The sequence below is a fragment of the Aedes albopictus genome, chromosome 3 (genome assembly GCF_035046485.1).
Source record: "Aedes albopictus strain Foshan chromosome 3, AalbF5, whole genome shotgun sequence".
NCBI lineage: Eukaryota > Metazoa > Arthropoda > Insecta > Diptera > Culicidae > Aedes > Aedes albopictus.
The window spans coordinates 316261447-316279367 of record NC_085138.1 but is presented as its reverse complement, the minus strand read 5'-3'; the positions used below and the strand labels follow the sequence as shown (position 1 = coordinate 316279367).

The following is a 17921-nucleotide window of genomic DNA, read 5'->3' as shown; positions in this document are numbered from 1 at the left end:
TGCGGTCAAAAAAGATTCACCCCCGCACCAAATGTACCATGTACAAGACGTTAATAAGACCGGTGGTTCTCTACGGGCACGAGACGTGGACGATGCTCGAGGAGGACATGCAAGCACTCGGAGTTTTCGAGCGACGGGTGCTAAGGACGATCTTCGGCGGCGTGCAGGAGAACGGTGTGTGGCGGAGAAGGATGAACCACGAGCTCGCTGCACTTTATGGCGAACCCAGCATCCAGAAGGTAGCCAAAGCCGGAAGGATACGGTGGGCAGGGCATGTTGCAAGAATGCCGGACAACAACCCTGCAAAGTTGGTGTTTGCTAACCATCCGGTTGGTACAAGAAGGCGTGGAGCGCAGAGAGCACGATGGGCGGACCAGGTGGAGCGTGATCTGGCGAGTGTTGGGCGTGACCGACGTTGGAGAGCTGCAGCTGCAAATCGAGTATTATGGCGGCAAATTGTTGATTCAGTATTATCATGAATTTGATGTGAACTAAATAAATGAAAGAAAATTGCTTCGCTTCGCATTCATCTGTTGTTGTGTTTCCTGTCAGAGTAACGTCCTTCTTCAGCATTCTTACCTTATTCGGATAGCCGTTGTAGCGGAGCAGCTTCTTGCAGCACTTGCCACGGCTCTCGAAGTAGATCTCCGACGGTGGCCTCGGGGGAGTTCGGCGCCCTATCGCACAGCAGCCGACGTTCGTGGGGGAAGCAGGTGGATGCAGCAGGGCCGCCGGCAGCGGGGGATTCCCTTTGTCTATCGTGGCGATGGTTGCCATGGGTTTGAATTCCATTGTCTGCGGTGCTATGGTGGTGGTGGATGCCTCACTGGACCTGGAAGGCGGGCGAGAAAAGGCAGGAAAAAAGAATCGTTTAGATTGGCGAATAATGCGATTCCGATCGGGACGAGACGACGATTGCTGCCAAATCCCGGGGGAGATTTAGGGGGATGTCGATAGCGGATTGTGATTTAGGAAAATTTGAAGAAATTGACGCCCTCGCCCAGTCAGATTTCCCGGAAGATTCCGTAGTGTATACTAAAAAAGATTCCCTGTACTGGTCAGGATTTTTTCGTTACAGAAATTTCTTCGACTTCCCGTGGCCGAACATTCTTGCCATTTGATACAGGAACGGGATGTGATAGTTAACTATAGAAGTGCTCAATAACAGTAATCTGTGAAACTTTACTCCACGAAGAAGATTTTTTCCCAGGAACTCTCAATTCTGAACCCTGAACTAACGTTTATGTTCGATACTTATCACTTGTCTGAAGTTTGCATCAAACCGATAAATCAACCGACTTTTCCCTTTAAGCTGACCTCATTTCCCCCCGTTCTCGTTTGTGCAAGTTTGTATCGCCGTTCCTGAAATGGCCCAATCAACTCTGATCCCCATCTCAACCGTTCCCTTCTTCGAACTGACTGACACACTTCCCAACATGCTGTGTGTACATAGTTCTGTGCCGAACCGAACCGAGTCAGGCAATGATGCTTTTCGCATTGCTGTTTTCCCTATTTTTTACGCTTCCCCCTTTTTCGGTCAGCTAATCTGAAATGTTCTTCCCCACATACCAATAGCTGAGCGCTGATGCAACATCAGCATGGAGACGAAACAGCCACATAAAAGAGCATTGCCAAACAGCAATTCGCAATGAATGCACAAACCTACCTACCAGCAACATACCCGTTTAGGGCTAGACGTGCCTCCAACGACGACGACGACGGCTTGATGTATAGTACTCGAAGGACTCTGACGCCAGGCGAAGGAGGGAAACGAGCTCCTCCATCAGATATAGGTTGCGGCAAATCTACAAACGACGTACTACCGCCGCCGCCGCCGACGCCATGTGTGCATCGTCAAGAAAAATTTGCATATAAATAAGTTATCCACTCCGCACAGCATGACTGCAACCCGGGTGATCAGTATGTTGTCAGTGGGTGGGTCTGGGTACATAACTACGTACTGAAGGATCAAGGAAGTGTCGGTGTTTGCTCGTTGCTGTTGGATAGGTTTTCTGGGCTAGGAAGCTGTGATAGCTCAAGAAGAGAAAGTAATTTTAGTGCCCTTTCTTTTTGCCTACGTTTCTCTGGTCGGGAGGCGAAAGTCATTGGGGTCGGGGTTTTCCTTATTCTTGACTTGCCTTTACTGCGGTGCTACGGGGTCATAGGTGTAGACCAGGTTTTGAAAAGGGTAGCATGACCAATGCAAAATGGTGAGTCGGCAACCTAGATGGAGAGTCTAACATAGCTTTGGTTCTCACTAGTTCCTACCTCATTATACCTTAAAGTCACGGGTCAGTTTATGACAAAGAGCGCCAGAAGTTGGATGCAAAGCTGCTAGTTCAGCCTGGGCACTGTTCTCGTTTTTGTGGCATCCTGAGAAGAGTGCCCGAGAAGTCGCAGACAGTTGTGGGTCGAGGACCGAAGAGACGAGAGGCCAGTGCACACGGGCTGTGCAAAGAAGTGTGTTTTCTAGTGATTGATCTCGATGATATAAGGCTAGTTAATATTGATGAGTTAGAATACCACATTGGCGATCCTGCCATGATATTTTCAATAGTTTTATGGTGCGAAAACATAAAAAAAAGTTGAAATTATAAAATGAGAGAATTTTTGTTGTGATTAAAGTGAGTTCCGAGAATGGTGCTGAAAAGTATCAGCTTGGCAGAGGGTGAGATGGTAAGATGGGTGAGTTCTTCATGTGGAATTGTTGCCAGAAATATATATTTTCCTACTTAGCGGAGAGAATTGCTTGCGCAGAGTTTAGCTCATTGCCAAGTATTTTGAATGTTGCGTCGGGTAAAGCCCATGGCCAACATATGTATTGCGTCGAGTATAGCTCATGGCCAATACAGTGAAAACAGAGAAATTCATGCTTGCGTAGAGTTTCAGCTCATGGCCAAGCATTTAAAATGTTGCGTCGGGTCAAGCCCATGGCCAACATATTCATTGCGCCGAGTGAAGCTGGCCAATGCAACAGTGCAGAAAACGAATGCTAGCTCATTAGCAGGCAGTTTGAACTATGAATTGGAAGAATATCAAAAGTATTGTATCGAGTATTCGAGTATGGCTCATGACCATACAGTTAAAAAAAAGCTTGCGTAGAGTTTCAGCTCATTGCCATGCTTTGTGGAGTTGAGCCGGGTTCAGCCCAAGGCCAACATCAGTATTAAGCTAAGTCAAATCAAGGCTAATAGACTGAGCGATAAAAAGAAATAAAAAAAATGTGAAGTTTTTTAACAGTTTACAAAAAAAACTTTATTAAATTATTTTAAAGGGTATGTAACATGAAAAGATAACGTTAGTGTAGAAAGGAGTATTGTTTTGAGAAAAAAAATGGTCCGAAACCAAAAACACCAGATATGTATTTGCATTTTATGTAAGCAAGTTATTTCGCATAAATATACAGCGATTTGGGTAAGAATATACTGAAAATAAGATTGAACCTACAGAGTTGCGGCATTCTTTTATACTTTACCATTTTTTTTTATTTTCTTATTTTGCAAATAATGTAATAGAAACTTGTTTGGCAGCACTGTTTTGGAAACACGTGGCTCAACGGCGCGACTGAATGATGTTTGAACCGAAGCTTCGCGCTATTTTGCTTCATTCTATTTATGCATTGATATGTGTGCGGCGAGTTTGCAACGGTTTGAGGAGGGCCAGTAAGTCAGCGACGACTAACGGCAAGGTGAAAGGTTTCAGTTTTTGTATTTGCAGTTTGAAAAAAAAAAACAAATGTGTCTTCACACGTGAGAGACAAATTTCCGATATATATTTGAAAAAAAATAAACTACGCAAAACTCAAACATTAGAACTACAAACTTCACTAGATTGATTTTGAGGTGTGTGTCCACGGCGTGTGCATGGGAAAAGTTTATAACAAAAAAATAGTCATCGTCAAATTTTTCGCTATTCAAAAATAGAGGCTTTCAGCTTTCATTTGCAGGGTCCCTCAAAAAAATCCACCGAGGGATCCCGAACAACTTTTTCAGAATACTGTTTTTCCCCATACAAAATGCACGGTTCCAAATTAATCCCTATTTCTTCTTAACAAACATACTCAATTTTTGTATGAAAAAGTTCCCCCGATGGAATATTTCGATGTTGGGCTTGAATGAAAGCTGGTAGCGTCAACTTTCACGTAGCGTAAAAATTAGCGATGCTCATTTTTTTGTAATAAATTTGTTCTACCAGACACACCGTGTGTCGCCTGGTACTCACGATGTTTTGGATCGTGGCTGATTGTGATTGGTTGTAAGAGGTTGTAAGCATAAAAATTTTGTTGGGTTGTTGATGTCGGGGGGAGGAAAGCGCCAGTCACTCAGCTGACGATCTGCCCGCTGCACAGTGGTGCGAGGGCGTTCGAAACCCAAAAAAAAATGAAAATGTTTTTAATGTAGATGTAATATTTTTGTCAGTTTCCCAAATATTTCAACCGTCTAAATTCAAAATTTCAGATTGATTCATTGGAATTTGAATTTTTGACAGCCTCTTGAACTGTGATAGTTGCTTTGAAGACTTTGTTAGCAGATATGTAAAGTTCACATGTATGGAATTTAAGTTGCGAAAAAGCTGCCTGAAATCCTTCGTTACTCTTGAAAGTTATCCGTTTTTGAGTCAAAATTGATCTGGAACTATCAGGTAGTAGGATGCTTGCGCCAGCGATGGGTTGTGTGATTTTGTAAGCTTAGGACCAGTGCTCTCGATTGGTGTAAGATGTACTTTGTTGAAAACCTACGATAGATTTCGTGATTTTCATACATTTTTGGGAGTTTTGAGTAAGAGGTTTTGGCTGCCTTTTGTTCAGCAACGCACCACTGTGTACTGGAGTCAGGTTACTGCGAACTATAGTCCTCTTCTTCTTCTCGCCGTGGTTCGCATTGAAACTATGCGCCTATGTGTTTAAAGATAGGTTACCGATGCTGGACGGTAACATCATAAACTAATTTCGTATTGGTGGGATGGAGATAGTATTTTCTAGGTTGAAGTGCGGTAGATGTAGTACCTGTTTGCTTGTGCAAATAGCATTTCTCAAATTCAAAGGATGGTTTTTGTTACTTACTTGCATTTTTTTTTTGCATCCACGGGCGGTCAATTAAGCTCAAGCTCAATCTCAAGCTAAAGACCTTCATTTGTTTTTTATAAATTTACCCGCATGGGAATATTTGGTTGGCGACAGGAACGTGGATTAGCAAAATTATGTATAGCGAAAAACAATAGACGAATTTAGGCTACTCTATGTTTCATCGGAGGTCGTACAGTAACATAGTAGAATCAGTAGAATAAGCAAATTGAAGTGACAAGATGCAAGTTCGATTGTACTTGTGTACACTGTTTATTATTAAAAGCCATTGGTTGAGTTTCGAAATATTAAACTTTTTGACACGCAGTGTACGCGTTGCCAAATGGAATAGGTCCTTCAGAAACTTTGTTTCTTTGATAGATTAATAATTTTAATTGTTGGTTACATATTAACTGTAATGTATTTCTCAGTATATTTTGTGTGCTTATTCTAAAAAAAATAGAAATACCTGATTTCTTTCGAAAGTTTGAGAGATTTGGTTTGTGGAAACTTATCAACTTATACGATTCTGTTTCAGTGGCCTTTTCACTTGAGTGTTAAGTGCCCTACTAAATGGTTACGTTTGCGTGACAGAAGTTTGACAGATTTCCCATTTTCACTGTCACATAAAAACGCAAACCTCGACGGAATGGACGCTATGTGTTACAGGCTTTATGGCTTTGACCAGTAGTAGAGTTTTTTTTTCTTCATTCCGAGGCTAAGTAAAACAAATGTGTCGGAGATTCAATGAACCAATTATGATTTCTAATCAGTTCCATTACATTATTTAAATAAAGGTCCTTTGCATAAAGTGACTAATTTCAGTTTTCCAAATGGAAGGAATGACAACGAAAGGAAATGAAAGCAGAACACTGTGAATTTTTTTGTGGGAAAGAAAAGGATGAGATGAATTAGGATTTCAAACGTCAGCTTGCAAAGCCACATATATAGGTAGCCTGGTGGGCAACATAGGAGAAGTAAACAGATTAAATATTTGAAAATTACAATAGATCGGCGTTAAATTATCACAGTCATGGATAGTCACATTTATAAACATATGAACGGATGAATTACATAATTATACATAGAAGAGGTAACAGTTACAATGATTTCTAAGGTTACCTGAAGTGTCGTAGTTTATGTTGCAGTTTTATTGAAAGATCATTAAAAATTTGCATAGTTATCCCTAGTATTCACACATTCTTGCAAGGGGAGGATGTGGCATCCTGAGAAGAGTGCCCGAGAAGCCGCAGACAGTTGTGGGTCGAGGACCGAAGAGACGAGAGGCCAGTGCACACGGGCTGTGCAAAGAAGTGTGTTTTCTAGTGATTGATCTCGATGATATAAGGCTAGTTAATATTGAAGAGTTAGAATACCACAGTTTTCACTTCAGCTAGATTGAGGAAGTGTTCATAAACTGCAGACAGTAGAAGTGAACGTGCTGCCATCTAGTTGTCATCCTCATGTGAGTTATATTCATACCCCTCTCCGTAATTTTGGGGCATCCTTCAACAGTACCAGATTTATGCGCTTGAATCCCAAACACAGTCATCAGCCAGTTTTACTACCGGCCGCCAGAACTCTCCATTAGTTGCCTTCACCAACGTTTGCTGGGCTCTGCCATCAGCTCCAGGTTACACCTCACTCACGACACCACGCGCCCAACCCTTGCTAACTCCTTCATCCGCTATGTAGACTACGTAACCTTGGCTGATGGCACGGTAAACGCTGGGTATGCTGCGCAATTCAGATCCCATTGTGATCCACTAGCCTCTGCCCAGCAACTCCTATCCCTACCTGCTCGTGGTACCTGCCGGAAACTATGAGCAACCTTAGCCCTCTAATACCCTACCCCGCCTTTAGACAGGGTATAGTTTGAGCATTTTTGTAACTTTTGTTTCGTGGAAAATCAAAACTTTTATATTTTTGGCTGATATTTAGGACTGTTCTGTATATCTCAAAATGGTTTTTGGTGTATTTTAAAACGTATTTACACTTTTTGAAAATCATTGAAAAATTGATGTTTTAGTCACCTTTCAGAAGTCAAAGTTTATTTTGTATTGATTCGCTATTAACATATTTTAAATTTTTCTCAAATCATTCTATCCTAATTTAATAGTTTAAGGGAGTCGAATACACTCTAAAATTATTTTCCTTAAAATCGCAAGGAAAACAAAATTTCCCATGAAAAAAAAAATTAAAATTAAAATGTTTCAACAATAATCATAAAATCTCAAAATGTTTCCGTCTCAAAAAATCCGTACCCCAAAGAGGCTTCCAGGAAAAATATAAATGTGTAGGGATGTTCAAAAATGAAAATTAGAAAAATCAAAAACCGAAATTCACGAAATCGAGAATTAAAAAGAATCATTTTCCAAAACATGTTTAAATCGATTTAAGATGATGAAAAATGATATTTTGATCAAAAACAAAAATTTGGGTGTTAGAGGGTTAGGGAAGATCGGGTAACCAACCCCGGTGGGAACTTTGGTCATAGGCTGACAGGGAAGGGGGGGGGGGGGGTTTACTTCGGCGAACCTGAGCGTCTGTTCTCCAGGAGGAGCGGCTCACAACAGCGTCTGATCCCCTTGTTAGGGGCGGCTGATCAACGTCCAAGTGGCAGGGAAGGACTCTAAGCTCAACTGTGCCCTATAGTCCTCCGGAAAGTAGGGGGTTGGTGTCAGGCCCTAAGAGCCAGCCGTAAAAAAAAAAACCATTGTAACGGAAAATCAGCAACAGAATAATACGAACCACGAGACCAACGAGACTAACGGCAACGACCCCAGCGAACAAAAACGACTTGCGATTGGAAACTCGGTACGTGGAACTGCCGATCTCTCAACTTCATTGGGAGCACCCGCATACTCGCTGATCTACTAAAGGACCGCGGGTTCGGCTACGATGCAGGAGGTGTGTTGGACAGGATCCATGGTGCGAACGTTTAGAGATAATCATACCATCTACCAGAGCTGTGGCAACACACGCAAGCTGGGAACAGCTTTCATCGTGATGGGTGATAAGCAGAGACGCGCGATCGGTTGGTGGCCGATCGACGAAATAATGTGCAGGTTGGGGATCAAGGGCCGTGGAAAAGTGGCGCTAAAATGCACGAGCAGATTAGGCCTAACTACCGTTAGGGGCAGTGATATTAAAAAACTTCAACTGCCCGGTTTTGAGTCTAAAAACTAACTAACTGATTTATTCTTCCTTTCTTTTTACGAAGCTTTTGTATTTATTTTATTTTCATTTTGGTGCCGTGGGCATCGAGTAGTTTTCTGCTGAATCGCTCTGAGGTTTCGGATGTCCGCCGCTCAGAGGATGTGCTGCTCTTCGTTGGTGCCGGGTGCACCAAATCGTCCGTTGTATTCTGAGGTGTCGGGTGACATCCACTCAGACGTTTATTCAATGGTGCTAGTCGCACCTAATCTGCTGACTCAAACTTCCAAGTTTCTTCTCTTCGTACCTAACTGCTTCCAGAGCATTGAGTCGGCTCGCGTTGCGCCGCCACTTCCAGATGATGACGACGATAATGATGACTACCAGAAATGCGCCGTCCATGGAGTATGACACGACGTCATGCGCGGTGATTGAGTTTGAGATAGTTTCACTATCTCCGAACGGCCACATGTTGATTCTGCTTCTGCTGATTGTTGATGTGAACTGTATTCCAAAATTCACGATGTGTTGATTTATATTGACCGGGTGGTCCTTCTGGTGGCACATTTTCTGCTGATAGAGCGTCTGCTCGGCTCTTGGGGTGCGCATTTTGTTAATGATGCATGTTCGCTGAGAACCTTATTGCTTTTAGGTTCCCACTGACGCTTGCTTTTTAATTTGAATGATTTTAGCTACCTCCAGGCCGATTCTTCAACTTCAGCATAATAAACGTGCACAGCCCACATTTCGGAAGTACTGATGGTGACAAGGACGCATTTTACGCGCAGCTCGAACGCGAGTACGATCGTTGCCCAAGCCACGGCATCAAGATCATCATAGGAGATTCAAATGCTCAGGTAGGAATTCAGACCGACGATTGGTAAGTTCAGCGCCCACCAGCAGACGAACGAAAACGGCCTACGACTCATTGATTTCACCGCCTCCAAAAGTATGGCCATACGTAGCACCTTTTTCCAACACAGCCTCCCTTATGGCTACACCTGGAGATCATCACAGCAGACGGAATCTCAAATCGACAGGACCTATCGTGGCGCCAACATCGACTCCGACCACTATCTGGTGATGGTGAAACTGCGCCCAAAACTCTCCGTCATCAACAATGTACGGTACCGGCGACCGCCCCGGTACAACCTAGAGCGACTGAAACAACCAGATGTCGCCTCAGCATACGCGCAGAATCTCCAGGCCGCGTTGCCAGACAAGGGCGAGCTCGATGAGGCCCCTCTAGAGGACTGCTGGAGTGCAGTAACAGCAGCCATCAACGACGCAGCCGAGAGCACCATCGGGTACGTGGAACGGAATCGACGGAACGAATGGTTCGACGAAGAGTGCAGAACGGTTCTGGAGGAGAAGAACGCAGCGAGGGCGGTAATGCTGCAGCAAGGGACTCGACAGAACGTGGACCGTTATAAACAGAAGCGGAAACAGCAGACCAGCCTCTTTGAGCATGAGCATGAGCATGATTGACCGCCCGCGGTTGCTCCTCTGTTATTGCATGGACATCTGCATTTACACAAAGAACCAACAGATGAAGCTTGGGACTAGCCTTCTCCTCATTGTGTAAATGCTGGTATCCCAATACTTTTCAATAAGCAATACCAGCGCCGGCCGCGTCCGAATGCAGGTCAATTAAGGATGGGGAAGTAAGTGATGACGCGATTCTCGCTTAGGCCAATAACCGAGGAATTCTCTGCGTTACTACGAGAAATCACTAGGAGTTTGGATATTGGAAGGGAAGATGTGTGAAGGGAAATCCCTTGGTAAACATCTTGGTAAACAAATTGATACAATCACCGGACGAATTCTTGAACGATGCACTCCATTGCTCGACACACGTTTGAATGGATACTTACCAAAGGTCCAGCTGTCCCTAGCTGCCCTATCTCTCGCTTCATTTAACGCCTCTTGATCTCCAATCAGGTTACCGAATCCATAATCCGCAAGACAATTTTCAGGTCTCAAGTTACTTCACCTTTCTCGTTGCGTTTTCCTGTTCACAATTCAATGTAAGAAACTTCAGGAATTCCAGCTTCACGAGGATTTCAGAAAAAAATATTGAGGAAAAATATGACAGCACCCAGCGCAGAAAAATGCGTCCGCCCGGTGCAAATGCTTGCTTTGATCTCCGGAAACAGCAGACCCGCCTCTTCCGGGAGAAAAAGCGCCGCCTGGAAGAAGCGGAGTGTGAAGAAATGGAACTGCTGTGCCGTTCCCAAGAAACACGGAAGTTCTATCAGAAGCTCAACGCATCCCGCAACGGCTTCGTGCCGCGAGCCGAAATATGCAGGGATAAAGACGGAGGCCTCTTGACGGACGGACTTGAGGTGATCGAAAGGTGGAAGCAGCACTTCGATAGCACCTGAACGACGTGGAGAACGTAGGCACGGGATCCCACGGCAACGGAGGAAAAGACGACGCCAGTGCAGCGGAGGACGGGAATGAACCAACTCACACGCTGAGGGAAGTTATAGATGCCATTCACCAGCTCAAAGCCAAACAAAGCAGCTGGTAAGGATGGTATCGCAGCTGAACTCATCAAGATGGGCTCAGAAAAGTTGGCCACCTGTCAGCATCGGCTCATTATCAGGATCTGGGAAACCGAATAGCTACCGGAGGAAAGAAAGGGGTAATCTGCCTCATTCACAAGAATGGCGACCATTTGGAATGTGAGAACTTTAGGGCGATCACTATTTTGAATGCTGCCTACAAAGTGCTATCCCAGATCATCTTCCGTCGTCTGTCACCTAAAACGAATGAGTTCGTGGGAAGTTATCAAGCCGGCTTCGTCGACGGCCGGTCGACAACGGACCAGATCTTTACCGTACGGCAAATCCTCCAGAAATGCCGCCAATATCAGGTCCCAACGCATCACCTGTTCATCGAATTCAAAGCGGCATACGACAGTATCGACCGCACAGAGCTATGGAGAATCATGGACGAAAATGGATTTCCTGGGAAGCTGGCTAGACTGAATAAAGTAACGATGGACGGTGTGCAAAACTGCGTAAGGGTTTCGGGCCGCTCCTTTTATGGATGCAGTGGATGCAGTGAACTTAAATTTACATGATCTTTTCTAATAGTGCAACGTATTCGTATTGGTACCACAATAGTCGTTCAAGCGATGGTTCTTCCGAATTGCTTGTCCTACGTACGCCTTTGCATTACGGTTTTTGACAAACTGTGCTGTACTGAGTAATCGAGGTGGTAAAAAATATGCTCGATCGTGAACGGAGCCTGTGAGGTACCTGGGCACCCCCACAGGCTTTAATGTAAGGGTCTGGCGTGGCGGACCTGTTTCCCGTGGGTTAACTATGAAGTCTAAACAAACAAATCAAACAGGAGCTAGTGGTAGTGGCGAGGCTAACCCCTTCGGAAGAAGTGGGTTGGCTAAATCTCCGTTAAGGAAAAGCGAGGGGACAAGAGCGGGAAGCTGCGCACGCAGCTCCAGCGTGGGAGTTCCAATTTGTTCCCCAGCTAGCCTACCGGGGAAGACATTGGACGGAGCGTGGGCCATTAATCAAAAGAAAGGAGGACTGTCTGCAATCGGGGTGGGTGAGCAGCAGTTTGGAAAGATCAACGACTTTGCGTCCACGAAGTCCAACATTAGTAAGGACTTGAAAACGGCCCTGTTACGATTTCGTAAGTCGATGGATGATGCCCAACAGGTTCACGTGAGACTCGTGAAGACTGCAGCAGCAGCGGAACCGGTGAAAGTAAAGGTAATGAAGTCTTCTCAGATGGAGGCCTTCGCTTTCGCAGGAAGTCCAAAAGGTGTGGCGGATGCAACTGCTCGTGATAAGCACTCGCAGAAGCGGGTAAGACAGCCGTCAGGTCGGGAGCTATCTAGCGGTGCCCACAAGGCTTGGAAGACTCTAACCCCGAAGGTCGGCAGTAATGCCAGCAAGTCGGAACCCTCTTGGATGAAAGTCGAGCGGAAGAGGAAGAAGAAAAACCGCAGGTCGAAGAAAGACGCTAAACCAAGAAGGCGTAAAAGAGAAGGTGCCAAGCGCGAGAAAGGCGACGCGCTCGTCATTAAGACCGAACAGTCTAAGTACTCGGACGTCTTGAAGGCGATGCGAAGCGACGCGACGTGGACTGTATGACGACAATACTGACTGGGCATAGGCCGGTTGTAATAGCTGATGACTTCAATGCCTGGACCGTGGAATGGGGAAACTGTTTTACGAGCCTGCGGGATCAAATCCTGTTAGAGACACTTGCCATACTAGATGTCGACCTGGCTTCTGCCGGTACCAAGAGCACCTTTACTCCGAACGGTGCGAAGTCGATTATTGACGTTACTTTTTGAAGTCCTGGCCTAACAAGTAGTTCGTACTGGAGAGTAGATGATAGCTACACTTACAGCGATCACCTGGAGATTCGCTACAGTATCGAGAACAACTAAAGCAGACAGCGAGTAGAGGAAGAGGTGGCGAAGCCAATGCCAAGCCCTCGCAGGTGAAAGATAAAGGGGCATTTAGGGAGGTGCTCCACCGTGAGCGAAACCTACTTGGGTGGTAGCAGTACTCTCGTGTGCGTGCGATGCGAAAAACTCCACCCTAGAAATTGGGAGCCCAGACAACCAGTCATCGTATAAGATGTTGCATTAGGGCAGTTCAGACTATAAACATGTCAAAAACTCAAAGCTCCCATATGTTTATTACAATCCTTGGTGCAAAACTAGAGCTCTGTTGAATTTTCAGCCATTTCGGTGGTGATTTAATAATGGCCCAAAAGCAAAATAGGTTTTTATGGGAATTACTATGGAGAATTTTCAAAAAAGGTTCTCGGCGCTGTAGAGCATTAATGCATGGATGAAGTTATAGGGTCAAAGTCAAATTGAATTCCTCAGACTTCAATGATGAATGTTGCCGAAGACCGCAACTCGTTTCGACTCACGAGACAGAAGTTATTAATCAATATTCATCAATGCATGCTTGAACAGAAGACCACAGCTCGATCGACACGCTTGACACGCAATCATAGTATGCGTGTTACCTTCTTGCACATCTTGCAGGGCATCGTGTATAAAGATGCACATGCGAGTGAGAATTTGTTTAATAACTTTTTTCCTGATTGTCGAAATAAGTTCCGGTCTTCGGTAACATTCATCATTTAGATCTGAAGAATTCAATTCGGCTTTGACCTTATGACTTCATCCATGTGGTCATGCTCTACAACGAGGAGAACCTTTTTCAAAAATTCTCCACAGTAATTCCCATATAAACCGATTTTGCTGTTGGGCCACCATTAAATCGCCACCGAAATGGCTAAAAATTTGACAGGACTCTAGTTTTACACCAAGGATTGTAATGAACATATAGGAGCTTTGAATTTTTGACATGTTTGAAGTCTGAACTGCCCTAATGTTGCATAAGATGATAAAGTGGAGGCCATATGCGTGCATGCCCAATGCATGCCTCCATTTAGGCGCATGTAAAATGTACGCATATCGCCTCCACTTAAGCATCTTATACAACATCTTATACGACGATTGTTTGACTGGGAGACCACCGGCCTACTGGTATACTAGAGTGATTGCGGACCTGCGCTGCGCCTGCGACGGATGCAGCGAGCACTATCTGGAGGAAGCGCCAAACGAGCTAACGGGGATATTCACGCTGAAGACTAAGCTAAGGGCAAGCAAAAAGGCCTGCTTTGAGGCTATCTGTCAGAGTGCCAATGCAAATCCGTGGGGTGATGCCTACAGAGTTGTGATGGCCAAGAGAAAAGGTGTAATGGCTCCTACAGAGCAATCTCCAGAGATGTTGGAGGGGATCATCGAGGAACTTTTTCCGCGTCATGATCCTAGTCCTTGGCTTCCTATCGTATTACAGCTGGGGACTAGGACTGGCGATGAGGAAATTGCAGGGATTTAAAATTCCCTTAGTGCTCCAGAGTGAGTTTCGAACCTGACCTTAAAAGTAGCTATTGCAGAGAATTCCGGGATGATCAGGTCTACTATGCTGAAATGCCTGGACGAGGGAGTCTTCGCAGAGGTTTGGGAGCGCCAGAGCCTGGTACTGTGCTCAATGGCGGGGAAATCACCCGATGACCCGACTGCATGCATAGACTATATATGCATGATCGACACGGCGGAGATGATGCTCGAGAAGTTCATTCTCAACAGCGACTGTTGAGGCACACCAAAAGTGTAAACGATTTCTCAAGAAACCAGTTCGGCTTCCGGAAGGGCAAGACTCAGGTTTTCATTTACAAAGTCCATGTATAGTTACATATAGCGTAAGAGGAGAGGGATTCGCTACTGTGCAGTAGCTACTCTGGATGTAAGAATGCGTATAATAGCGCCAAGACTATTGCCGATGTGCTCCTGCGTCTGTCGTACAAGATTCTCGTCGGAAGCACTTTCACATAATCTCAGGAGTCTCACAAGGTTTCATCCTGGGTCCAGTGTAACGGAATGTCATGTACGACAAGATGTTAATGTTGAAGCTCCCGGTGGGAGTGACAATCGTCGGCTTTGCTGACGGTATTACCCTGAAGATCTACGGTGAATAGATCGAAGAAGTGCAGCCCACTTGATCACAGTTTTGGAGACGTAGATGAGCTCCAGGGAACTGGAACCCATCACTGAGCTGGTGGTTTTGAACAACCGAAAGGCGGAGCACGTACCGGCTTTTGTACATAAGGATGGCAAGTGCGTACCGTACTATGTCATACGATATGGTGCCTATTGGTATCCTTTCTTATCCTTATGGGGGAGGACATAGAGTGCTTCGAAATGCGCGGCACTGCCATGACTGTGACATGAACATGATTTGAAGTCTTTCCATATTGGGCCCTCCTAGTTACATCACCAAACATTAGACAAAAAATACATATACCACGTCTACATACCTTTGCGCCATCTTCTCATCTCCCATTGGAGCATTTCATTCTTTAATCCTTTGAATCGTTTCTGTCACACACGTATTCCTTATACAGCACAATAACAACAAACCTTCACAGGTCGTCGTCGTCGCGTCGTAGTCCTTGAGGGCACTTTTACCCAATTGAACCTCAAATGCCATCGGAACAAACAACAACAACAGCAACGCCATCACCATCCATCGTCAGTATCGGTCCATCGGTTAGCATGTAAAATAACAAAGTTTTTCATCCACAGTTCACCACCCGTCCCCGAGAGAGGATTACGAGACTTTACCTACGTACGTACGTACGTAGGTTTGTATCGATTGACGTGCGTATCGTCCCCGGAATGTGACACCATTCTCGGACAAAACGGCCCCATATCCCGGAAATAATTCAATTAAATCGATTTCTGCCTTCTACAGACAGGGGGGGGGAGAAAGAACGACCGACAGGTCATCATTGCCCATCGAGAACACGAGAATTACAAATGTCAAAAGCCATCTCCCATGGCAATGTGTAGGGGCGGCCATCACCAGTCCGAAAGGGACGAACGGATCGGACCGGACCGGACGGATGACGTTGTTCAACATCCAATTTGGACAGCAGTTCAGCGCCAATCGGTGAGTTTTCCTGATCTGAGTCTGAGGTGCGGGTGGGTGCTAACTAGACTTGATTTTGTCAGCGTTGCAGAATCACACCCTTCTCGATTTGTGCTTTGATCTTAATCCCCGCTTCGTTTGTGTTGGAAACTTGCACTGCAGTGTGCTGCTGGAACCGCAACGCAATGAGTTCTAGTCGGTAGTGGAGAAAGAAGAGGCATGATGACGGATCCATACTCTATGGGGAATGAAACGATGTCATCATCGTGATGATGTTGCATGTCGTCCAGTTTTGATGATATCCTTCCGGTTTTGCACGGACACACGCACAAAGGGTGGGAAATAGCTGTGATGGGCCATCACTGGTGGCAATGGAATGCTTCCTTAGGGTGTAGGGTGTTAAACAGGTCAGAAAATTGTAGAGAAAAAGGCTTTAATTTACATCCAAGGAGTTTTTTTCTTCAATTTATTCCTTCAGTATTTAACTATGTTTATCAATTGGGTACATATTTAATATTTTTAATTCCAGCGCAATTCTAAGAGTTGAAATTTTCTTCCTTTGCTCATCAGCATGATTTTTTTGTCTTTTCAAAGAAATTATTTTAAAGGAATTCTCCCACTTGATATAGAAAATCGTCTTTGTGGTTTTCAGATATTAGGGTAAAAGCTCCCTTAGTGGAGGTAGTACCAATAGTGGTGGTAGTGGCAATTTAGCACTATTTCGACCAAAAAGCTTGCAAATGGCATTTTTAATGGATGCATCTTACCTAATTAATCACATTAATACAGTTTTGTGTTCAAGATTTGGCGGAAAACCTATTTTAAATAATTAATTTCCTTAACTTTTTTGCTCCTTTGCACCTATAGTGGTGGTAGTGTTCCTATAGTGGTGGGTCCCATAAGAATTCAATGGGATGCGCCACTATTGGAACCAATGTTAAATTTTACCTCCATAATAGGACCCATGTACCTATAGTTGGTGCAAGTGATTTATTAGCAAAAACTGAAATAAACAATGGTTTTTACATTTTTTTAGCAACTTTAAGTGAAAAACTACCTATTAACGTTTTCAGACTTTTTATTTTGTGGTATTATCAATTTTATTTAATTATTTTAGTACAAGGAGCTACTAATAGCACCACTATTGGTACATTTACCCTATAGGGTGCTCGTTCATTTCATTTATTTGGTTAACATCGATTTCATGATAATACTGAATCAACAATTTGTCGCCATAATACTCGATTTGCAGCTGCAGCTCTCCAACGTCGGTCACGCCCAACGCTCACCAGATCACGCTCAACCTGGTTCGCCCATCGTGCTCTCTGCGCTCCACGCCTTCTTGTACCAACCGGATGATTAACAAACACCAACTTTGCAGGGTTGTTGTCCGGCATTCTTGCAACATGCCTTGCCCACCGCACAGTGGCCGGAAGCCGGACAAAACCTCAAAAATCGACTTCAACTTTTTATTTTTTTAATATTTTTCTTTCAATATAGATACTTCAACTAAGAAAACCCCAGCGGACCTGGTGTGATGGTTAGAACACTTGACTATCACTCCGAGGACCTGGGATCGAATCCCACTCCCGATAAACTCACAAATTTGAGTTCTTCCTTCGGAAGGGAAGTAAAGCGTGGGTCCCGAGATGAACTAGCCTAGGGCTAAAAATCTCGTTAATACAGACAAAAAAAAAAAAAAAAAAAAAAACCCCAAATTTTCAAGTCATTTGGTCAAAAATTGAGTCTTGTAGATTTTTTCAAAGTTGAGGTTTTGTGTGGTACTTTGCTAGTGTTTATTGTTTTTATTTTATGAGCTTTCTTCATGAGCTCGTTGTAAAACTTAGGAAGCTTTGGATAATGTGACAATATTATTGTTGTTTTTGGGTATGAATGACTATGCTATTTCAAGGTTTGTTTGGAATCCAATCACAAAATTATTATATTTTTACAACATGCAAAAATATGTTTTTTATGAAATTTTGGAGAAAAACTTCGTATTTAAAAGATCCAATACTTATTTAGGAAACCTCAGAAAACAACGCCGTATCCCGGATCTGACGTGCAATTTTGTCTAGTTTTTGGCTGTATAGGTCACTGTTTGCGCATTTTTGCGCTAAGCGCGAAAAAAATTTGTTTTACTATCATGTCACAATGGAGCCGCATGGTTGTAGAGGAAGTGATATTGTTTGAAGTTTATATTTAATCTT

At 44.2% G+C, this 17921-nt stretch overlaps 1 protein-coding gene across 1 annotated transcript in view; it reads right to left on the bottom strand.

Annotated features, from left to right (window-relative positions):
* The window catches only part of LOC109433256 (uncharacterized), a 363056-nt gene that overhangs the window by 235025 nt on the left and 110110 nt on the right, over window positions 1–17921 (bottom strand). The window contains exon 2 of the mRNA XM_062842555.1: window positions 580–832. Coding sequence (XP_062698539.1) covers window positions 580–792 — 213 coding nt within the window. The 5' untranslated portion in view covers window positions 793–832. The remainder of the gene's footprint in view (window positions 1–579; window positions 833–17921) is intronic.